This window comes from Salvelinus fontinalis, chromosome 35 (genome assembly GCF_029448725.1).
Source record: "Salvelinus fontinalis isolate EN_2023a chromosome 35, ASM2944872v1, whole genome shotgun sequence".
Classification (NCBI taxonomy): domain Eukaryota; kingdom Metazoa; phylum Chordata; class Actinopteri; order Salmoniformes; family Salmonidae; genus Salvelinus; species Salvelinus fontinalis.
Window position 1 is genome coordinate 17241216 of NC_074699.1, and position 25107 is coordinate 17266322.

General features: G+C 42.4%; 1 protein-coding gene across 1 annotated transcript; it reads right to left on the reverse strand.

Annotated features, from left to right (window-relative positions):
* Positions 1-3840: 3840 nt before the first annotated feature.
* Positions 3841-24956, reverse strand: LOC129834414 (lysyl oxidase homolog 1-like). The gene is made up of 7 exons (XM_055899366.1): positions 23427-24956; positions 16723-16831; positions 15405-15542; positions 8939-9095; positions 8553-8648; positions 7049-7164; positions 3841-5621 (listed from the first exon to the last, which is right to left on the reverse strand). The coding sequence occupies exons 1-7, from the start codon at positions 24511-24513 to the stop codon at positions 5615-5617; spliced, it is 1710 nt and encodes a 569-aa protein (XP_055755341.1). The 5' UTR covers positions 24514-24956; the 3' UTR covers positions 3841-5614.
* Positions 24957-25107: the final 151 nt, after the last annotated feature.

Consider the following 25107-nt stretch of genomic DNA (forward strand, 5'->3'; position numbering starts at 1 on the left):
TGCGTTATATGCAGACCCATTCACCAGACCAACCACCCTCTTTAAGTTTAAAGTAACCTTCTTTCTTATGCAACCAGATCAAACATAACATATCATGCTAATTTAAGTGTCCTGAATTTACATTTACTATATTACGTCTAGTATTTCAGACCAGGCTGCTCCATCTCTCCTTCTCCCGCTCTTTCTTCCCTCCTTTCCCAAAGACAATCTCTCCTTTCTCTTCAACCACAGAGCAACATGTTAATCCTCCCTGAAAACAAAGGTGAGCCATTATTCATTGAATTAAGTTGAAAAGCGCAGTAACAGCCAGAAGATGAATTACCTGTGGCCTTGATGTTGTGCCACAGAATATGTGTGCAGCAGGAAGGCTCTGCAGAATGAGACCGCATGTCTGCTGGTTATTTTTTGGCAGTGTCTGGTTGCATAATAATTCCTTTTCTCTCCTTCCTCTAAATTAAATTATCCTCACCAAGAGAATGCTTGAGTGGTGGAGAAGAGCTGTCTCAAGTTATGTCTTCAAGCCTTGTCTCAAATTATGGTCAGATTATGTTGGAATGCTTAGTGAGCTTGTAGCTAGTTAGTTCTATCATTGATCTGAGAGTAAGCAAGGATAGAATGCTAAGGCCAAGTCAGAACACTTAGAAGCTTTGTAACTGTGTCAGAGGAAGTAAGATGGTAAAGACCAAAGGTGGACTAATGAATATTGATGGAGAGGAGACAGACAGGCAGAGATAGATAGACAGGCCATGGAATGAAGATCCATGTAGCTATGACATGATTAAGTGTTCCGTGACTGGTTATTAGATACATCATTTACCTGTCCACTCTCTCTGGCCTCGTGGGAGTTTTAATAGATGAATCTCTAGGACAGTAAGCTGTCCTGTACCTCTCCTAGGGGTGTGAATGGACCTCAACTTTGTCCTGAGTGACGGTCTATGACACCCTCAGAATGAGGATATTGTCAGATTTAACTCTGCAACACTGTACAGCTCACTATGTATTTTACAAGTCACTCATCACCCTCATCGACCCTCCTCACACCCACTGCTTCCTTTCCTAGAGCCTAAGAAGTACAAGACCTCAGTTGATCCCCATAGAGCCACGCCAGTAGCATGAGAGTTCTTAGAGGCCAAAATGTGTTCCCAGTGTTTACACAAACTGAATCACATGCCATAACTTGGATTACATTCACACTTGTCCATTTTTAATGTAGAGCCTAGAAATGCCTCCCCACCCTCCCCAGGCTGTATCACATCCGGCCGCGATTGGGAGTCCCATACAGTAGGGCGGCACACAAGTGGCCCAGCGTCATTCGGGTTTGGCCGGTGTAAGCCGTCATCGTAAATAAGAATTTGTTCTTAACTGACTTGCCTAGTTAAATAAAGGTTAAATAAAATTAAAATTAAATAAATAAATAAAGCTGATGTCAAATGATGTACATTAACTCACTGCCGTGTATTCTGTTACCCTGTCCTCTCTTTCCAGCAAGCGCACACACACACACACGCACACACACGCACACACACACGCACACACACGCACACACGCACACACGCGCACTCGCACACACACACACACAATAATCTGGAGGACTTTTTTAGAAGTGTCTGTGTACCGTAAGGAAAATGCTGAGAGCAGCCTGAACAAATAGCCATCACAGAGAGGAAGTCCCCTCAGTGCAGTCAGGGTAATACAGGGACAAACAGGAGGAACATAACAACCGTGGGGATGACACAGGAAATATTGGACATTTTGTTCTCCGGAGATGAGAAATATTTTCATTCGGAAGGATGACAATGCTTCCTGAACAAACATCACTGACTATCGTCACCCAACATATTCAAGTCGTAATTCTTTACGCAATCATGATAAAAAATTGCCATTAAGGTCCAATGCAGCTGTTTTTGGGTAACAATTAAGTACCTCACTGTGATTGTTTTAATTTAAAATGGTAAAAAAATTGCTTCTTCGCAAAGAACAATTTCTCAAGCAAGAATTTTGCTAGGAATGTCTGGGCGTGGTTTGAGTGGGGAGGGGGAAACTGAAAACTTGCTGATATTGGCAGAGAGGTTTGGAACTCTCTTTCTTATTTGTCTATTAACTAATTTACTGCATGGTGATGTCACCATGTAAAGCCAAAACTCCCTCCCACCAAAACACGCTGATATTTCAGACGGCCTTTTCAAACAGCTCTCACACTAAAAGGGCATTGATCATTATCACTATTTTCACAATTTCACATTATAATTCCAACCTTATAGTATGGAAATATATATAAAATACAGGTAAATCTAATTTTGACTGCACCGGGCCTTTCAAGTATTACAGTAAAAGTAAAGTTGAAGTGAGTTTAACAGAGGGCAAATCCATGTTTTTAAAATCTTATCCTGCTGCATTAGTAATACAGGAAAAGTATCGGCCAGATTGTTACACAGGCAAACAGTCCCCCCCTCACAGTATGAATCTAGGCTGCTCCACTCTCCTGGTGAGACAAGCCTGTGAAATATCCTCAAACACTTTCACTCAGCCTCTGGGTGTGTGTGTGTGTGTGTGTGTGTGTGTGTGTGTGTGTGTGTGTGTGTGTGTGTGTGTGTGTGTGTGTGTGTGTGTGTGTGTGTGTGTGTGTGTGTGTGTGTGTGTGTGTGTGTGTGTGTGTGTGTGTGTGTGTGTAGGTGGGTTGTATCTGTTCTCTTCTCCTTTCATTCTCTTCCATTGGGTTTTTCAAAGAAACTAAATCAACTCTTCTTTGTTTAGAGAACCTTCTAATAACCTTTCTACTGAAGGTGATTGTTGCTTTTAGGAAGTCTTCAAACGGGTGGACATTGCTTGCTGTGATATGTTCTATACCCCCTACTCAGGCGTTCCTGTTACCTCTTTTTGCTTTAAGTGTCTATCACTAACCCACATATTTGTAGTCTAGTTAGATTGGCCTGTACTGTGGGGTCAGGAATGCTCAGTAAAATAAGCCTTTCAGCTGCTGTTGGAAAAGCATCATTATAGAGAAACACGTCAACAAATGTTACTTTTCAGTATTGGGGTCATTTGAGGAAGCTTTTGCTTTTTATAAAAAATGGCATTGGATGCCCATAATGATGATCAAATGTAAAGCCAGCCCAATCAAGCTGATCTTACAACATGTCTCCGGACATGTGATGTGAGATGAGATGTGTGCTCCATTTCAGGCTTACTAACATAGAGAGAGACTGATGACCACCAAGCCTGCTCAGAGACACAAAGTAATTAGTGGTACGATATCACATGATGAATGCACGACACAAATGAGACAGCCATGTCTCTTGCTTGGCCATGAACAGCTGTCTATATATTTGTATTCAGTGTATATTGTTGTGAATCTGAAAAGGTCTCTTTTGCATTCCTGCACGGATGCTGCATGATAAATGTACACGACTACACAGACAGACCTACAGTAAATGCCATAATGCATTAAACATACCTTCACCTGACATTTTCAGAGTAGGAAACCATAAATAACTTTTCAATATTCAAATCTCAGGGCACTGTTTGTTTGGATGTGTGGCCTATTATGTGAACGGTGGAATGCCAAACTGACTATGGAAGTCTTATTTACACATAATAGGGACAATAAAATGAAGTGCCATATCAAAATGGATATATGTCCAAATCTTAACATGAGATACACACATGAAACTGGAAGTTTAAGTACTTTCCAGCTTGCTCTAATGTTTATGTCTCGTGCATGCCTTGAATACATTTTTGATCCATTATTGCGTTATTATTCCACAAAAATTGTTTCTTTTTTTTTAAACACAGTGACAGAAACCACATCGGTAACTACAGCCTGTAAACAACAGTCACATGTCAGTCCAAACACCTTATAGAGGTGTAAATGTATGTCTTTATTGGGTATGTCATTTTTGACAGGTGTTCAAGAAGAGAAGAACTCAAGCAAATTAACATATACTCTTATATTTAATGATACCTGCTATAATCCACAAGTCTGATTGAATAGAATCTCCTAATTATACTTTCCACCTGTCTTGGTAAACATACAATATCAAGAGCAACCAGAATACAAAGAAGTGTTGGTCAATGACAGCATTGATAGACTACTATGTACAATGTTAAAATGGTAATGTTAACGTGTAATATGGTATATAAACAGAATACAAGACTAGACCTGTTCTGCATTTGTTCATGTTTCTAAGTGTTTTACTGTAGGCGTGTGTTGCAACGGAGTGTGTGGGAGGCCATAGTGGGCCATCATCACAGGGATGTCTGATAGAAACCGTACACTCAACTGGAAACAATAGCTCACTCTTTGAGAGGTAGGTAGAGGCGGCATTTTGGCACTCTGTCTGTTTGTAATGCCAAGCTAAACCTACTAGTGTAATGCATCACAACGATAGGTTTTTACAACAGTAGTTTCTTCTTTACAGTCACTCTCTGCCGCAACACACTCAATTTGAACAAATCAAAAGTATGATCTGGATTCGTATAAAAAACGATATATGAGTTCCTGGAATTTCACAAATACAGCAACAATTCAAACACAGTACTAAAGACCCTTTCATTAAAAAAGAGAATAATCCAAATACAATCAATTAAAACAAGTACGGTTCTCTATAGCTAAAACCATGCATCAGTGGGTTAATTGTCATGCGCATTCTTCTTACAAAGCTACAGATAACCTATTTGGCATCTGACCAGTGTTGGTAGTTGAAAAAGACAAATCCAATGTAAGTTTAATTCTGGAAAGCACCTGGTTGAAAATAAATGGCAGTTCTGCCAACTAAGCTTTATGTTTTCTTGTGAAACAAATACAAAAATAAAGAACGAGGACGAAAACTGACTTTGACGGTTTTTAGAGGCGGTAACGCTCTGGGTTCTGACAGCCTCTTTATGTTGAGTGACTACTTGATTGAGACTAACGTGTGCAAACAAACAAGACCTGGCTTCTCACCTCTCTCTAGTCTCTCGATAATATTACACTATGCAGATGTGCTCAGAGAATCACATTGTTTTCAACCTGGCACAAAGAGGCAGAGAGAAGAAAAAAAACGACACTATAATGGTCCTAGTGAGTCACTGGCTGGGCTGCCATGTCTTCCTCCCAGACAGCATGGATGAATGCACAATTTTCTTTTTTGTTGGATAGCAGTTGAGCCCAGACTCGTCTGGGACCACTAATTTCAGCACCAGCTCCATTGCACACCTTATTTAAAACCAAAACGAGCCACTCTGCTTACAGCTGTGAGCAACGTACTCACAATGTCCAAGATGTTAACTATTTCATGGACAAAAGCCTCATTAAGGCTGTCAGAGTAGAAATAAGAGCAGTGGGGTTGGTCTGGGAGAGAAGGCTGTGGATAATATAGAAGGAAAACAACAATGGAGACTGTGGGAGACTGGAGTGTTGAGTTTGGTATGGGTTTTCAGTTTGTGTGCTTGTGTAAATATCCCCATGTTCTCTTCAGTGCCCCTGGAACCCTTGTTCACTCTGGGCCCAGGAAACCAAAAACAGCACAAACAAAACAACAGCAATAACAATAACAACATTAATTCCATTCACATTTCAATGGAACAGCACTGTCCTGGAGGACTCGCCCTGGCTGGGCAGCCTTCCCACGTCCGATCAGGACCTTCAGGATGGACACAGAACAAACAACACAATGAGACGATGTTCATAACACGGAGAGACAGAGAGATTAGCGTACTTGTCCACACATTCTTACTAAAGGCCTTTTCTGTAGACCGAGGCAACGTTATTATAGTAAACTTAAACTGAAGCTAAAACGAAAACAAATCATGAAAAAACTACTTAGAAACGGAATTAAAATAATGAACAAACCTGTTTGAAAAACTACAACTATTATCTTTGACACCAAAACGAACTAAAAGAAAATATAACAATCATGAATTATGTTCAGTTTAATTTTTTATTTTTTTGGACAGAAATCAAATTTCAATGGGGTTGTCATGCTTTTGAAGTGTTTTAAAGCTACTGAACCGGGCCGGTAAATGCTGCCAGGAGATGGGTAAGTTTCAAATAGGCCTAATTTGTGCATTACTGTCACTAGCTATCACTAGCTAACAAGGAAAGAAATTGGCGAAGTAGCCAACTTGATTCTTCTTAATGAACGGACATGCCGAAATGTCAGATGAGGTGGTGCATTTTTAGCCCAGTGGGCCTGTCTAACTTTTTTGTTGTTGTGCAAAATCATCATTATCTGGCTAATAATGGAGGCCTTAAAGAAATAAAATGGGCTGGTGAGGGGGCCTCAAGTGAAAAAAACGCCTGGTGTATCAGGGCCGATTTTTGGTCCCAGTCTGCCCCTGTTCTTCTTATATGTACCACTAAAGTTAAAAAGCATTGGATTGGCGTAAACATGGGGGAGAGCGAGTTTCCTTCCACCATATTTGTTTTGCACCAGTCTCAGAGCTTTTCCATTTAAATCCAAGTCACATTGAGCTGGAGTTTAGAATTTAAACCTAACCTTTGACCTGATCAATCATCCCAAAAAACAAACAAAAGAAACTTTACAATATAAATGTCTCCTAGCCTCCCCACATGCTTTCTGTCCCTATCACAAAAAAGAAAACTGAAAGAAAACAACAAAAAAACAAAATAGCATGTTTGTTGTTATTTATTCACAACTAGGACATACACATAGGGTATATACTGTCATTATACGTTTCTATATCATTCCAATGTCAAATAAAGGGTCAGTTGGTTTTCTGAATGCTTTAGCCCACTCACCATTTAATTATCTGTGTACTCCCTATATACTCCATAGAACTAGAGGTGATTTACCACCTCACTTGTACATTTTCATTGCTCGGATAGAGTATGCTCTGAAGCTGAGTCTCTTTCATAAAAAGAGATGGATTTAGCAGTAATTCGGAGTGTAATAATGTGCTTCCTAATCAACCCATTGAAAGTCCCAATAGCCAGTAATCATTAATCTTGGTGACATTGATGAACATGATTCACAGAATCATTAGGTAATGAACTAAAAAACATTATATCAGGTAGTTTGGCATAATAAAGAGACGTTGCTGTACTCACTGAGATATCTTGCAGTTGGTTGTTGTGACAAAGCGTCCCGTGTAGTGGATATTGCACCTCACCACATTGTTGGTGAAGTCAGACTCCAAGATAAGGTACTTAGGGTTGACCTGGAGCTAAGAGGCAGAGGAGGACACAAGAGGATACCACTACAGCTGGGCAGGTAGGAATAAAACAATAACTTACACAGTACTTATATCAGTGGAATTCTGGCAGAGACCGGACGGAGAATCTTGACTTGAAATTCTGTATGTGTAAATAAAACATTTGAAGTGCTGCTTAAATCATCTGTTGATGTCAATGGGGAATTGATGAGGAATTAAGATAGCTATATGTGTGCTGTAGGCTAATTTATGTGCTCTCTGACACCTGGAGTTACATGGCAAATGGTTCAGGAACAAGGGCCAATGTCCAAGGACTAGTCAGCTCTTTCCCTTCTGAGGGGCCAAGGTTGTATCTCTGTTATCTCTGTTACAGTATCCAGAGCACCGGATATTGAATGTGATAGAATAATACTATAGTATCCACGTATGGTTTCTATCTTAGTCTTGTTCACTGAGAATAACTCTGATGCTCTCTATATGTTTGTATGATCTCTGTGGTTACTTGTATCTGTATAACGGTGAACTCTGAATTACTGTATGCAAAAATATCTCAGGAATTCTGTCTTATTTACATTGCTGTCATCCCCCATACAAGCATTTAAATGCTGTGACACCCTGTGGAGATTGGGCCTCGGAGTGTTCAGGTTACTGTAAACTTGGTATCATTTGATTGCTCAATGGTGGTTGGTTTTGGGTTGAAAGGTTACACCTTCAGATGTTATAAATGGAATGAAATGCCTGATCTCTCTCTTATCCTGTATCCAGTCTATGCCCAAAACATTGTCAAAGACTCCAGTCACCCAAGTCATAGACTGTTCTCTCTGCTACCACACGGCAATGCTTTGTAACTTAAGCTTCATGGCTTGTAGGTGAATCCATTCATTGTACAATGTTAATTAAATACCTGCCTTTTATATAGACAATTCTCAGACCAATTCTTGCTAGTCAACGTCAACGCATTGCTTAATGCTTGCTTGTATATTTGAATTATCTTTATGGAGTCAGAGAAACATTTGAATAGACTAATTGTTTATTCTTATTACGAGTCGCATGTGAGGTATTTATAATATCATATATACTGTATATATAGACATGTCAAATATTACTCTCCACTACATGCAACCCAAGTTAAGATTCGTCCCTCATTGAAACACTTGAGGTCAACACAGACAGGTAGAGAGCGATGGGACTGAATTGCAGTCAAAACTAGTAGATCAGTATGAGCCACAGTCTAGGAAACGTACTGTTTAGACAACTTTCCAAATGTAAAACTTTCAGATACATTTTTCCTGGTAACCTGGTCGGGCGCACCTTTTCCTATGGAATGTTGCCTTTGGAATGACGCCTTCCTGGAAGGTTACCAAGTACACATCAGAACTTTCCTCTGCTCTTAGTCTCACCTTTAGTATGTAGTTCCCAGGTTGGATGTCTGTTATATCGATCCACTGGCAATCAATATCAGCGTTGTACGTATCGTAGCAGCCCGGACTCAGACCCTGGAGGAACATAGAGGAGAGTTATTCATGTGGAACATCAACAGACTATGCTTATAGCTCAGCAGCAGAGAGACGTGCCTGCACCATCTCTGACTCATAGAAAGACTGAGTGGGGTGGAAGAACTGTTAAACAAGAGACATGTTGTGGTTGCTAGCTGAACTCAGATGATGATACCTTGTTGCAGTACCTGCTGCAAGACCATGACACCGACTTGCCTTCGGACAAGTGAATGATGCCATGCCAAGTGTATTAGCAAATCTACCTTAGAGAGATGTGTTGGTGTATCTACCTGAGTGTGAGATGTGCAGGCATAACGCTTCAGGTGACCAAAGTCACAGGTGGTGTCCTCCAGACAGAAGCTGGCCTTGTGTCCCTCAGCCACCTTCCTTCCTGTGGTGACCTCCAGCAGGTCATAGTGGCTGAACTCATCCATGCTGTGGTAGTGTCTGTGGGTAGACAGAAGGGCAAATAGGTGGTCGGTAGTGCAACAAGAGGGGAAGAAATGTCCACTTTTACCATATAAAAATGCATTTGTGACAGGTAAAAAGCGTCTGTGTGTAGCGCAGGAGAGAGAGGAGGCATGGCACAGGGTGGTCAGCAGGGGATCAAAGAAGAGTCCAATTTGAACATTTTTAAATTCAGTTAATGACAGGTACAACAACCAATACTAGAGACATGCTCAATTTTCATAAATGATAATTACATGATAATCAGTAAACCAACACATAGCAAACTGTTTACTGCAGGCCACCATCCAAAGTCTTTAAATTAGGTGTGCTTGTTTATTTGAACAGCCCATTGCCCTCACCTGTCAACACTTCAACTCGGTGCAGCTTACTAAGCATATCACAACGTACCAAAGGAGACTAGAATGTAATTAATACCTACAACCATGCACTGATGAAGCAAGACATTAACAATCGATTGATGTCTGAGGTCTCGTTAGTTACTTTATATCAATCTGGAAAGTTTTAATCACTACCGCAAGATAAGTGAAGGATTGAGCATGTATTCGTGTTGTGTGTGTGGGAATGCGTCTTTGTCAGTACTTGCGTTTGTGTATGTGTGTGTGTGTTTACACAGCTTTAACAGTGTTGGAATGCTGGATTTTGCCACTGCTAGCCTAGTTACCCATGAGAACAAATCACATCCTCAGAATGTGAAATGAGTTACACCGCTCCGTATCTCAGTGTACTGCCGGTGCTGGTCCATCTGAAATCATTTACTCTAATAGCCTTGCACCATCTTGTAGCTGGGATGTGGGCCAATGCCAAGTGTCAGACAGTGACCTGAGAGGGCTGGCTGTTTACTGTTGCCCTCTGCAGACCAGCATGTTGTGAATATCCTTTCCATACTAACTGTTAACACTGTGGTACTCAGATAAATTCGACCGATACTGTTACACTGTAAGATTGAGAATACAATGACATACATGGGGGATTGCTTTAAATATGCATTAGAAACAGTGTTGTACAGTGAATAAGAAGGCTGCCTCTGTCTTATTCAGTCTCCTGCTGTTTGGAATAAATGGCAGCATGGTAAATGTAAAACATATTGTATCTCGATTCCCAGATACAGTAATGGTCTCGTATTTCAGCCAAGTTAGATTTCCTATGAAGATGTCATCTGAACTGTGAACACAGTGTCTAATGGCTGAAAAGCTGGAGTGCTTTGTCAACCTATTCATCTCACATGTACTTAAATGTATCCTAATCCTAATTATTGAAATGAATCACCCTTTCTTGCTGTTTTTACTGAGTCACATTCCAGATTCCAGACACTAAGAATTTTGTCAGTGTTTGTTTTGGTGAATGTAGTGCAGGTGTGGTAAGAGCTGGAGCTGGTTCAGTCAGTAGGACTCAGACTGTATAAATAATAACCCAGTCTCCTTACCTCATGCTCCCTGTTTTAACATAGCTACAACTTTTTACTGGCGTAGTCATTAAAAGATTGAATGGAGGCTTGGAGGGAAAGGCAGACGGGTACTTTCCACCAATGGAGGAGGTGACAAATGGAAGAAGTAATTCGTTCCATAGCAGTTGGAGATGGTAAACAGCTCCTCTCAGGTGAGGAACAGTGTGTTTTCCGCAGGCTTAAAGCTACACCTTGCGATTCTCTAAGGGGGAATCTGCACCGACTACACAGGGAATCTGTAAACACAGAGGAATTGAAAGGGCTGTACACTGGGTATCCTGAGAGGGCAGCTCTCTGCAAAACACCCTGGTGTGTGTTTGTGTGTATGTGTCTATGGGCAGGGGTTTGGAGGCGGGTGTTCAGTGCAATGGGGGTTTGAAATATGGGCATTATTTTTGTTCCCGCGTCAGACGTTTATTTAGATGGAAGCCTTGAGATTGTTATCTCTCTGTGAGAGTGGGACAGACAGGGAGACACTGGGCCTAGAGCTGTCTGGGCTGGAGGGCCCTTTTCCTCGCCTTGGAATCCTGGATCTCCCCTTGTGACTATGTCAACTAGAGAGATTTAACTTTTGGAAGGACACAGAGAGAAGGCTGGAATAAGACTGGCTTGTAATCCTAACATACAAAACATTCCAATCCCACTTTGCACTTTATAACCACAAGTAATTTTCAAGTTGTGTTAAAATGCAATACAAAGACTTCCAGGAGGCCAGGCAGGAGAAGAGGGGGAAATATTTAGTGGATGGTGTTTGCATTCCATACAGTCCAACCAGATTACAGGAAGCCCAGAAATGTATCACATAACACCTGGGCAAACAGTAGCCATGGCCTTTGACCTTAGAGGTAATGCTTGTGCTACATAAAAATAAAGAGAAGAAAAGAGGAGCATAATCTGAATATCTGCATGTACAGTGCCTTCAGAAAGTATTCAGACCCCTTGAGTTTTTCCACACTGTCACATTACAGCCTTATTCTGAAATGGATGAAAAAACAAAAACAATCAACACACAATACCCCATAATGCCAAAGTGAAAACCGTTTTTTAGAAATGTTTGCAAATGTATAATAAAAAAAAAAATAGAAATACCTTATTTACATAAGTATTCAGACCCTTTACTAGGAGAATCGAAATTGAGCTCAGTTGCATCCTGTTTCCATTGATCATCTTTGAGATGTTTCTACAACTTGATTGGAGTCCACCTGTGGTAAATTAAATTGATTTTACATGATTTGGAAAGGCACACACCTGCCTATGTAAGGTCCCACAAGCAATGAGGTCAGATTATGTCGAGTCACAGATCTGGGGAAGGGTAGAGTTCCTCTGTGGAGATGGGAGGACCTTCCAGAATTACAACCATGTCTGCAGCACTCCACCACTCAGGCCTTTATGGTAGAATGGCCAGGCAGAAGCCACTCCTCAGTAAAAGGCACATGACAGCCAGCTTGGAGTTTACCAAAAGGCACCTAAAGACTCTCAGACCATGAGAAATAAGATTATCTGGTCTGATGAATCCAAGATTCAACTCTTTGGCCTAAATGCCAAGTGTCACGTCTGGGAGGAAACCTGGCACCATCCCTACGGTGAAGCATGGTGGTGGCAGCATCATGTTGTGGGCATGTTTTTCAGAGGCAGGGACTGGGAGACTAGTCAGGATCGAGGTAAAGATGAACGGAGCAAAGTAAAGCGAGATCCTTGATGAAAACCTGCTCCAGAGCACTCAGGACCTCAGACTGGGGCGAAGGTTCACCTTCCAACAGGACAACGACCCTAAGCACACAACCAAGACAACACAGGAGTGGCTTTGGGACAAGTCTCTGTATGCCCAGCCAGAGACCGGACTTGAAACCGATCGAACATGTCTGGGGAGACCTGAAAATAGCTGCGCAACAACGCCTCCCCATCCAACCTGACAGAGCTTGAAAGGATCTGCAGAGAACATTGGGAGAAACTCCACAAATGCAGGTGTGCCATGCTTGTAGCGTCATACCCAAGAAGACTAATCGCTGCCAAAGGTGCTTCAACAAAGTACTGAGTAAAGCGTCTAAATACTTATGTAAATGCGATATTTCTTATTTAGATTTTTTAAAATAAATTAGTAAACTTTTTTTTTTTTTAAGTTTTTGCTTTGTCATTATGGGTTATTGTGTGTAGATTGTGTGTAGATTGATGAAGAAAAACATATATTTTAGGATGATGCTGTAACATAACAAAATGTGAAAAAAGTCAAGGGGTCTGAATACTTTCTGAAGGCACTGTACATCATCCGGATTTTAACTGTGTACATCTATTGTACTGTTTGATCATTATTGATCACTCTATTGTGTAAATGGACAGAAATGTTATATTGAGATGTACATATTTGTTTTTATAGAGAAATCTGAATCTAATGATGCACACTGTATTTAAATTAAACAGAGTTCATGCTATCTGTTTGTCTCCATAAAACACTGATTCTAAGGTTTTATCCTAAACTTTCTGCACCGTATAACATTTGCTCAATACACAAATTAAAATAGGGATGGATTAAGGGGTCATATACTGACTACACATTGTATTCAAATATTCCACTGGGGGGGGGGGGCAAAATGTAGGACAGTGAAGTTGATTTGGCCAAGAGTTGTTCTTTTCTCAAACAAGCACACTTGTTACTGTGTTCTGTGTTGTTCCACTAACACAAATCCATGTCATCATATAATACCAGACACCAGGCCTATGATGCCAGGGCTCAGATTGACAGGAACATTTATGGATTCTATTACATTTCCATTGGCCAGTCAAATCGAGCTGTTGCGTTGGCTAAATCCCGCCCTGGAAACCAATGTATAAACGAACGGTGATGTCACCAGGCAACATTGCCAATCTGCTAATGGGCAGTCAACATTCCATAGAGCTGAGGACAGTAAGTACAGCCTGAGACCTGTTGCACAAACCCAAGGAACACAGACATACTGTGACCAATAAAACCGTTGTGGAACGCAAGGTCATAGAGGAAGGGCAGGGCAGAGAGTGTCCAAACATATCAGTGATGTCATGACATACTGTATTAAGTAAAGTCATGATTTCACCAAAAAGAGCAAATGTGAACACACTGACCTCAGCTAACCAAACTAATAGAAAACGAATGAGCTAAACAGCCAACTTGAAATGTCACATGAAACAGCAAATCTGATTAACCCTGTAGAGCAAGGATCTTACCGTTTTTAGCATAGCAAGGTTGTGTACAATGGCGCCGGAGAGGATGGCTGCTGTTTTATGGGCTCTAAACCAACCGTGCTATTTTGTTAGTTTTTTCGCATTGTTTGTAACTTATTTTGAACATAATGTTGCTGCTACCTTCTCTTATGACAGAAAATAGCTTCTGGACATCAGAACAGCGATTACTCACCTTGAATTGGAAAAATAATTTTTCTTTAATGTGCCGGACTAGAGGGATTTACTCAAGACACCCGAACAGGCCCTCATCCCCATCATTTGCAGGAGAAAGAGACTGAGGTTTGGCGGAAGGAGATCGGGGTGCATTGTGAGGATCCAGTGACGAGTGGCTAATCTGCCTTTGCCATCTGTCCTATTTGCCAATGTACAATCGCTGGATAATAAAATGGACAAACTAAAAGCACGTATATCCTACCAACGGGACATTAAAAGCTGTAATATCTTGTGTTTCACAGAGTCGTGGCTTAACGATGACATGAATAACATACAGCTGGCGGGTTATACACTGTACCGGCAGGATAGAACAGCAGCCTCTGGTAAGACAAGGGGTGACGCTGTGTGTATAGTTGTAAACAACAGCTGGTGCATGATATCTAAGGAAGTATCAAGGTTTTGCTTGCCCGAGGCAGAGTATCTACCTAGAGAGTTTTCATCTATATTCTTCGTAGCTGTCTATTTACCACCACAAACCGATGCTGGCACTAAGACCGCACTCAATGAGCTGTATACGGCCATAAACAAACAGGAAAACGCTCATCCAGAGGCGGCGCTCCTAGTGGCAGGGGACTTCAATGCAGGGAAACTTAAATCCATTTTACCTCATTTCTACCAGCATGTTAAATGTGCAACCAGAGGGAAAAAAACTCTAGACCACCTTTACTCCACACACAGAGACGGGTACAAAGCTCTCCCTCGCCCTCCATTTGGCAAATCTGACCATAATTCTATTCTCCTGATTCCTGCTTACAAGCAAAAACTAAAGCAGGAAGCAGGACTGTTTTGCTAGCACAGACTGGAATATGTTCCATGATTCTACCAATGGCATTGAGGAGTACACCACATCAGTCACTGCCTTCATCAATAAGTGCATCGATGACATCGTCCCCACATGAACTGTGCGTACATACACCAACATGAAACCATGGATTACAGGCAACATGCACACTGAGCTAAAGAGTAGAGCTGCCGCTTTCAAGGAGCGGGACTCCTGAACATCTAATCAAATGGCTACCCATTATTATTTGCATTCCCCCCCTCTTTTATGCTGCTGCTACTCTCTGTTATTATCTATGCATAGTCATTTTAATAACTCTACCTATATGTATATATTACCTCAATTACCTCGACTAACCGATGCCCCCGCACATTGACTCTGTACCGATACCCCCTATATATAGCCTCGCTACTGTTATTTTACTGCTGCTCTTTAATTATTTGTTACTTTATTTTTTTATTTTTTTGTATTTATCTTAAAACTGCATTGTTGGTTAAGTGCTTGTAAGTAAGCATTTCACTGTAAGGTTTACACCTGTTGTAATTGGCGCATGTGACAAATACAATTTGATTTGAGTATCATAAACCAATATCATATACTGTATGGGGTTGGGGAAACACTGGTTACTCACTGATGGCAGCTGTGCCACTCCCAGGTGTGTCGAGGTCGGTTGGGCATGAAGTCAGCCGTCCCCTGGTTCTTAACCCTCTGTGGGAAGCGAAGCAGAACTCTGATGTCATAGTCTGTAGTCTCAGCACTGTAGGCAGTGCTGTGGGAAGACAAACACAAAGTATGGAATAGCAATGAGTGAAGGAAAGTACAGATGGCTACAGAGAACTACTCTCCCAATGGTTGTCCCGGTGAGTTTCTGATACCTCAGGCTCACAATGTGTTCCTGCAACAAGACAGAATTAAGCGGGTCTGGAAAAGCTGGAGGGAAAAAATATGTTAAATAAATAATTCACGCTACAGATTACTGTGATTAATCTCCATAGCCTACTGCACACGTTTTCAGTTTTGTAGCAAGAAAAGCTTTGAAGTGGACAGGCATACACTGTGTAGAGAAGTCCAATATGAACACATTTTTTTGAATTGTTTTAATAATAACCTGCATTCCAAAGTATCAGTAAAAATCGTTGTAATTCATCTTATGGCTGTTGTTGACATTGGGGTGTATAGCACATTATACAAGGCCATCTGTCCATGATTGCTGATAACACAGACAGGATATGAGAGGGCTTCGAGGAATGGCTGTGCTTGAGACAGGAAGGAGGGCAGACAGGAGAGCCAGTGGGACAACAAAGTTCATCGCCATCATTTAAATGCTCTGCTGTCTGGGCAATTGTACCGTACCCATCTAACCCTGGGGCCAAAGTCAGAGGAACATTATGTGTGCTGCGACTGCAGACCAAACCACTCAGAGAACCGTTTACTGACAGGCCATGTTACATAGGCAAGCCTTAGGCTGCGTTTACACAGGCAGCCCAAATCTGATCTTTTCCCCAATTATTGGCAAATTACATGATCTGATTGGTCAAAAGACCAATTAGTGACAACATATCCAAATTATATAAATGCAGCCTTAGTGACAGGCCTAGGTGACCAGATTTCAGGTTATTGATGTTGCACTGTGAACTGGGTTCCAAACTTTATATACTGCAGCTTAGATAAGGAGTACATTTACTAAGCACGTAGATAAAACAGTCCGGAGCTGAGACATAATATGCTAATATTCACCCATAGGCACATGGAATCTTTCAATCTGTTCTAACTGGAGGAGACTGATTGTCCATCAGAATGTGTATACTGGCTTACAAAAACTGGTGATAGTCTTTCATGCCATTAAAGTGTGCAGAGTGACTTCTAACAAAGTTATTGTATGTTCTCCTCATCCAAAGCAAACACAGACACTTATTAAAACACTTAAAAGGTTTAAAATGGTCTCTTACCTTGCCAAGCATTTCTCCTCAGCAGCACAGCGGAGAGAGTACATGTGAGCCCTCTGGATGTACGTGGAGGCCTGCACATAGTTGGGATCAGGAACCAGGTCTGGCAAACCTAGAACAACACACTTGGCTCAACACATAGTATCCTTCGACAGCAATTGATTCAATCATGTTAGTATCAATACCTTGATGCCAATGTCAACTTTTACAGGTCTGCTTCCTCCCTTGACATAATATAGAGTATTGCTGTGGTGCACCGACCAGTGAGATCATTCCTCAAATAAAACAGCACAGCTTTACACCTGTTTATCAGCTATATTTCATTACCCTGCGTTGTGTTATTGTAAGGACTTTGATACAGATGCAGTAGAAGTTCCCACTTTTAATGACGTGCAGCTTATAAAGCCTTCCTAAACACTACATACATGTGTTACAAATCATTTATAACCGTATTCCATGCTTTTATAAATGCTTCATAAATGTGGCATAACTGCGTGACATAACCACCAATGTCAAATGTGACATAACCCACTCGGTCAAATATGACATAAACTTGTGCTTTATAAAGGGTGGTATAAGCACCGCTTAATAAAGGCCTTATAAATCATATTCAATTGAGGCTTCACAAAGCATTTATAAACCTGTCATACATCTTGGTAGAGCATCGCAACGCAAGGATATTGGGTTTGATTCCCAGGACCACCCATACGTAAACATTTATTCACGCATGACTGTAACTCGTTTTGGATAAAAGCGTCTGCTAAATGTCATATATTAATTCACTAAAACATTTCTAGGATGGCCCAACCTCTTTCCCTCTTGGGTGCATAGTCAATATTGGACCTGAACTCAACTTTCCCCAAAATGTGCTGCAGACGGACACACGCTCTAAAGTGCAGTCATGCACAGCAAAACACGTTGGTAGGGCCTTTAAAAAATATTTGTTTTTGTTTTCCAGGTTTCAGATTTCCCCCATTTCTTCTGGTTTACCAGTTTTTTTTACACTTTTTTAATAGAAAAAAAAACAAATGAGATTTTTTGTGTTCACAACAATGCTTAAACTACATTAGGGGATGACTTTTGAGGTCTGGAAAAAAATCTAAGAAACTAAGATTTTTGAGTGTTGTTTGGTTAGCAGGTTTTCTGTAGTGCAGTAAGCACATATGTAATGTGATTCGGCCGCCAATGGAATTGGTTGAGTAAAAGGCCAGCAACACCGTATTATTCAGAGCCCCATGGAATGACACCATTTATACATTCTAGAGACAGTACAATACTTTTACTCCGGCACGGAGAATACTTCTTGCTCTAAGCCAATATGTATTCCATATACAGTGATTCGAATTGGGGGCATTTATTTGACCTTGGAACATGTTTTAAACCCCAAATTTAATGCAAATGTCACTTATATGAATATGAACAAATATGAATCATTGTTAATGTTTAGACAATTATTTTTCATATATCTTTAATGGCTATTGACACTTTTCTACTATTACGTTGGGTACTTTTATTTAAAACATTTCTGAAATTCCGTGACATGGAAGTACTTTTTTAGTGTTGCCGACGAGACACTGATCATATTATGAGCTCAAATGCCCACTTGTGCTGCCGCTGGACAGCGAAAGGATATTTTCTCCAAATGATATCTGAGGGACTACACACATGTGGCTATTCTGTGTTGAGCGGTTCATTGCCTTCTCCCGGCTGCGTGCTTCGAAGCACCTCTCACTTCCATGATTCTCTCAGATATCTCAATTCTTATTAACCAATGACTGTCACATGATCTGTTCCTTGTCACAGGCATCTCAGTGCCTGTAGGCTACAAGTGAAGACAGACACATCGGGGACGCTACTGCGCGCGTCCTTCTGATCAAATTCCGAGGCGCATATTGAAGATATTGGAATAACTGTCCACATTTAATTTTCGTCAGCCAACAAGATGAGTAGGCCTAACGAACAGCAGAAGCACTAGCCTCTGTCAATCTACTATCCCCCATGGTACAAAAGTTGACCTATTCTATTGCATTTTTATAGTGAAGTTATTTTCCCCAAACTTGAAACTCACACGCCACACGCTATGTATGCCAGTCAGGCTCTACACCGGTTATAAAGCAAATTAATGTGCTTAATTTTAAGAAGTTATTTGGCCACTTTAGTTGTGATTCAAACCTTGTGATACAAAACATATAGGCCTATGGGCTAGGCTACATGACGTGTGCAAATCATGATTTTAGAGGGTAAATCATCTTTAATATTGCAGATAGATTGTGGCTTCCATCAATGTAATTGTCTGCATCATTTCCATTCCCCCATATATATTTTTTTGTAAATATATATATATATATACACAGTACCAGTCAAAAGTTTGGACACACCTACTCATTCAAGGGTTTCTATTTATTTGTACTATTTTCTACATTGTCAAATAATAGTAATAGTAATAGTTAAGACATCAAAACTATGAAATAACACATATGAAATCACGTAGTTACCAAAAAAAGTGTTAAACACAGGGAATGAGATTAGGTGTAATGTGACTACATGACATCACTTTAGAGTGTGTGCCATCCTTCAGCACAACATGTCACCCTGTATAAAGCATGATTACATCATATTCAACATAGTGGGGTTATGTCACAGTTGACAATGGTGATCATTTTACGTAGTGCTTATGAAGGCTTTATGAAGCCTTTAGAAGCTGAACGTCATGTAAAGAGGGACCGAAGATTTAGTGTAGAGTTATGACCACAAGTTACATATGGCAGCACATTCAGATAGGTGGAAATAAGGGTCCTGTGGTCCGTAGTCAGGAATCACTAATTACAGTACATTCCTGATGATCATCTCAGAAGGATTAGTACTCCCTCCCTATAGGTCACTATAGATTCTGATCTTAGTGTACACAAAAAGCTAATCATGCCAAGAAAAATAAAATGGAGTATACATGAATGAGTCATTCATTCTTTAAAAAATTCTTCCATCAAAACCTGAATGTGAAAGTGAAAACATGGTTGGTACACACAGGGAGATAATTATGCTAAAACGCTGGGGCCTCCTTATATGATGTGTTGTTTCATGACACTAATCCTAATTTGAACCTGTCATTCCATGTTAACCTTTGGCATGAAAAAATACATTCAGACTATTCATTTCTGGAGGGGATAATGCTAAGCATTAGAGAATCAACTTCATCAACTAGACTTGCAATTCTGTTCTGCTACAGTAGCCAACGTTTATATGTAATATTTGTTGTGGGGTCCTAGTAATCAAAAATTGAAAGATATTTCACATTAATGCAAGAAAATGAGCGAGATGGAGGGAGAGAGAAAGAGAGAGAGAAAGAGAGACAGAGCAGCACGCTAAGGTAAAACAACAATGATCTCACTCTGTTCCTAAACTGGGCCAGTGACCGACTCTGTCAGAGAAACAGAAGAATAAATCAAAAAGCAGGCCTGAGTTGTCAGAACTAATGTGTGTCCCATTTCCAGTAAAGGGCATGCCAGAAAGGGTCACTGGGATACCTTATCACCACCCTCTTCCCTCCCCCTTTACCTCAACCTCAAAGGCCAGACATCCACTTAAATGTGAACCAGTTGGAGCAACATAAAGTCAATCCCAAGTTTTGACCTCTGGTACCATTCAAAAACTACCATCTGCTTCATTTTGGTTACAAAACAGTAAAACAACTGAAGCCATATGGGGACATGATATTTAGCGTTGTGCTTTTCTATTCCCACTCTGTCGTTACTGTTGTTTACAGCAGGCCTTGGATACAGTTTGTTTATAGGAATTCTACAGAGAAAGCTTCCTATCTCCTCTGCCTGTTTAACGTCCAGGTGAGCCTTCCCCAGTTTAGACACAGGTTCAAGTGAGGGTTCTGTCTTTCCCAGCACTGTGTACACATCCTATTTGTCATCTCTCTCTGAAGCAGACTTACAGGCCACGGGAAGCTTCCTGGGGCAGACCATGTAAACACTGTAAGGCCTGTGTGAAATGCAGAGGTTTTCCATCCAGCAGCAGACTCGGCTCCCTCTTCTTTCGGCAAGGCCTTTGTTCTTTAGCCCCCTAATCTCCGGAAACTGGAAATTGGGTATTTTTCAGAGGGATATAGTGTGTCTGAACCAAAGGCTGATCAGCCCTCGAAAGCATTTGACAAGGCTGTACATACTTTATCATATTCTAAGTGGGGCACTAAAGGAAATATGTTGGATTTTGCCAGTTCTTTTATAATGTCTTTCCTTGAAAGTGTACAATACACAACATGCAAACTCATCCCTTTTACGAAGTCAATGGCATGTCATTTATTTTTTGAGAACAGCTCTTTCATTATAGTGGGTGCATGTGAGAATACGTGAGAGCTTATGAGTGGTGAGAGAATAGAGTGCAATACAAATATTGCACTATATAATAGTCTGTGACGGTTGCAGTCACAGCACTCCATGAACAAGGCAAGACCGAGCTTATTGCAACACACCAACACAGGCTCTTTCCACATCCCTCATTTATCTTGTTCCCATTCAGGTCATTTGGCAATAAACAAGACAAGTTACTACTTATCTCTATTGACAAGTCAATACATTAACACTTCCCACTGGGCAAAAACTGGTTGAATCAACGTTGTTTCACGTTAGTTGACAACTCAACCAAATATAAATCAAAACTAGACATTGAACTGATGTCTGTGCCCAGTGGACTTTGGATAGTCCATGTGTAGATGCTCTACAGACTATCTAGAGACTATCACTAACATTTCAACTGACTATCTATTAACCTTAACCCTAATCCTAAACTTAACCCTTATCCTAAACCTAAACTTAACCCTTACCCTAACTCTAGCCCTAACCCTTATTCTAAACCTAAACCTAACTGTAACCTAATCAAGCAGTTTCTTATCAACAGATAGTTTGTTGATAGTATGACCATCTGTAGAGCATCTACAGATGGACTAGCCAGACTATCCAAATAAAATGTGACCCTCAATACTTCTGTATCTAATCTGTCTTTGATTTGAGTCCTATTCATTTGAGTGGGAACAAAGCGAACCGGTCTCCACATTTGAAGGTATGTCAGTTCAATTGGATCCCTTGCAGCCTGCCTTTGCTTCTATTGACTGTCAGCCCACTGGAAGAACCTCTATCACATTGATTAAATGGCGTGTGAGAAAGCTGAGGTATCTGCACACATGTTGGCTGATTCTAGGACAGAGAAGAATGCTTCCACATTCCAGTGTCTTAATGAGTGAGACTGAGTTATGGAACTGAAGCACATGGCACATTAAAGAGCCTGATGCACAGCCTGGCCAGGCAGAGGAATAGAGATATGTGTATGTCAATCTTCCATGCTCCCAACCAGAGGAGAGTACCCCATCTGATGTCCCAGCCCCTCAGGCCATGGAGGCTCCTAGCAGCTAGAACAGAGAAAACTCCCACACACGTGTTGGCGATTGCATCACTTTTCGCCACACGGCTTCAGTTACTCTAAATAAATGTTTTCCACATTGCTAACTTTGGGCTCCAATAACAAAGTCGGTGTCCACCCCTTACCCTCACCATACTCCCTAACCCGGCCCTATGATTGGCTCTCAGGACAGAGTCTATCAATTACCCTTGGTTTTCAAGAAATAGTGTGTTTTGAATTACAAAACGACTCCTGGGCCTTTTGGCTGGGTCGCTGCATGTCTAAGAGCAGCTCATTGATGCTCCCTCCCTCTTCACCCCAGCTCATACTAAATATTTGTTTGATTTCCTGAGGCAATGGACCATGTGAAACAGGGACTTTCCACTTCTCTGTCCCCCCCTCCTCCTCTCTCTCTCTGGGAGTGGTATAGGCAGCACCCCCCTCTCTCCCATCCCGCTCACCCAGGCCCCAGTCACCCTCCTCCAGCCAGCCCCAACACCGAGGTCACCTCTATTCCCAGGTTTTACACCCAGACCTCCCCAAGAGCCAAGCCATATTCAGCAGACTATTACTCCCCAAGCTATGGCACAGAGAGCCCAGTGTGTGCGCTCACAACATTGGCAGGCCTTTCTCAAAACCTGGTTTCAATAACCCCTGTGAGTGAGGTAGAAAAGATTAACCGTCCTTCAGTAGAGTTTGCTTTTGTTTGGCAAATTATAATTGAAAGACTTGAGCCAGAAAATAGCAATGCAATTCTGGTTATTTAAAAAGAGATTTCCATGTACTGTGTTCTGGGCCTGCGAGATGTGAAATGAAAGACCTCTAGGAAACAGTGTACTTCTCCAGCTGCAGAGGCACATAGCTGGGGAGACAGGTGGTAAGGGTTCTGTCCCCTTGGGCTCACACTGTCCACCGCTGTCAGGAAGCAGCAGAGGAGCAGAGGAGAGGAGCCACATTCCCTTCTTGTTTTCTCTCCTTCAACTGAGGAAAAACTTGGATGTGACCCCACAAGTGCATCATCCACTTCACATGTGCACTACCATTAGGATCTGGTGGTTCCTTTGTGGTTTGCATGACTGTCTTGTACTGCTCACATCAAACAGACTATAAAGTTGACTAAATAGAAGATGACAAATCTCTCTTGTTTCTTTAGGACCACATACAGATCATCTTTCATACTTTCAAAACGAAATACTGTACATTCTGATGATTTAAAACATTTGGTTGGACAGTGGACAAAGAGCTGGCTTTGTTATAAGACATAAGACGTTGAACTAAATGACTTTGTGCATGTTAATTGCGCGTACCTCTCTGTTCCGGCCGGTAGACACTCCCGACGTTGACGCTGGGGTTCTCCACGGCTGTGTTGGAGTTTCTTCCTGGCACCACAGGCTGGAGGAAAGGAGGCTGTGGCTGCACCTGAGGTCTACCGAACGGGGGGAACTGCTCGTACTGGGGGCTTCGTACTGGAGGCTGAGCGCCAGCCACTGTCCTGTCCGGGGCAGCGGGCACTGTGTCGGCAGCGGCAGCAGCAGCAGGATCTTCTCCTCCATTGTAGAGGCTGTGTGTGTATCTGCGGTCCAGGCCATCTGAAAAGGGTGGCTGGGCAGCCCGTGCTGGCACAACAGGCACGGCAGGTACGGCAGGGTTGGGCCCGTAGCCATAGGACTGGTAGTAACGGTAGCCATCCTCACCATAGTCCTGCGGGGAGCGTGGAACCACAGGTGCCAGACCAGCACCAGTTCCATACCCGACTCCAGTGTATCGTCTACCACCAGCACCATATCCTCCACCACCAGCACCATAGCCTCCACCTGTGGCCCTCTGGAAGGGTGGCTCCGCGTAGCCCCGACCTGCTCCCTCCACCACACTAGGATCATAGGGCAGGGGGTAGGGCTGCTGAGGGAACGGGTATTGTGGGTAGGGTTGGACAGGGGCGTTGTAGGAAGATGAGAAGGATGATGAGGATGACGAAGAGGACCCAGTGGATGGCCTGAAGCGGGGGTTGGTGGAGCCTGTTCCCACGGAGCCCTGGCGCCAGTTGTCGGGCACCTGTCCGAAGCCAAATGGATGTCTGGCCTGTCCTCTCACGGTCTCCGAGCCTCCCCTGGAGGGGGCCTGCCTGCGTACATTCCCACCTTGTGGTCTGCGGGGGGTTCGGGGGCGAGAGTCAGCCACCACCACTCTGTGACTTCTCTCCTGTTCCTGTGCTCCGGCAGGGACGTACTCAGCTCCACTGTTGAGGAGGCTGAACCTCCGGCCGTTGTTCTCCCACTGGATCACTTGTCTCCATGGGGTGGCAGCGCCATCCTGCCCCACAGCCAGGTCCTGGGCCCATCCGGAGCCCAGTAGTACACACACCAAGCTCATCACAACAAGAGGCAGCATCATCATGACACTAAACACACCTCAACTCACCACCACACAGAGAAAACAACCAACAACCAACAGCCACTCAAACACGACCAACCACCTGTAGCCTATGTCAACACAGCATGAATCCTCTTCTGGGGGTATGGAGCAGCACGTGGTGGGAGTGTGGAGAGGATAGCAGGAGGATATGCCAGTGGTTCTGTCCATTCACTGCTCCTTACAGCTGGCTAGAGAGGCTGAGGATCAGTCTGTGTCCAGGAGCAGTCATATCCGGGAGGGGGGGAGTGGGCTTCAGAGGCCCCGCTGGTGGTGCTGGTGTCTGTTAGTGCTGTGAGAGAATGCCCTGTCTTCCTGGCTGTCTAGCTGCGCTGTGACTGTCAGTTGACTGAGCATTGCTCTCACTCAGCCTTCTGGAGAGGAGTGCCTGCCTGTGTGCCTCGACTGCAGCCTTCTATTTGCTTCTCTGATTGCTTACAATGGGCTGTGAAAAAAAGCACTCTCAACTTCTGTTTTTCAAAGGGGAGGTCCCACATGGCCCTAGTGCTAGAGCGGTTTCCTGGACTGACTGCTGGAGCCAGAACTCGCTCTGTAAGGCTTCCAGAGTCAACATCACCA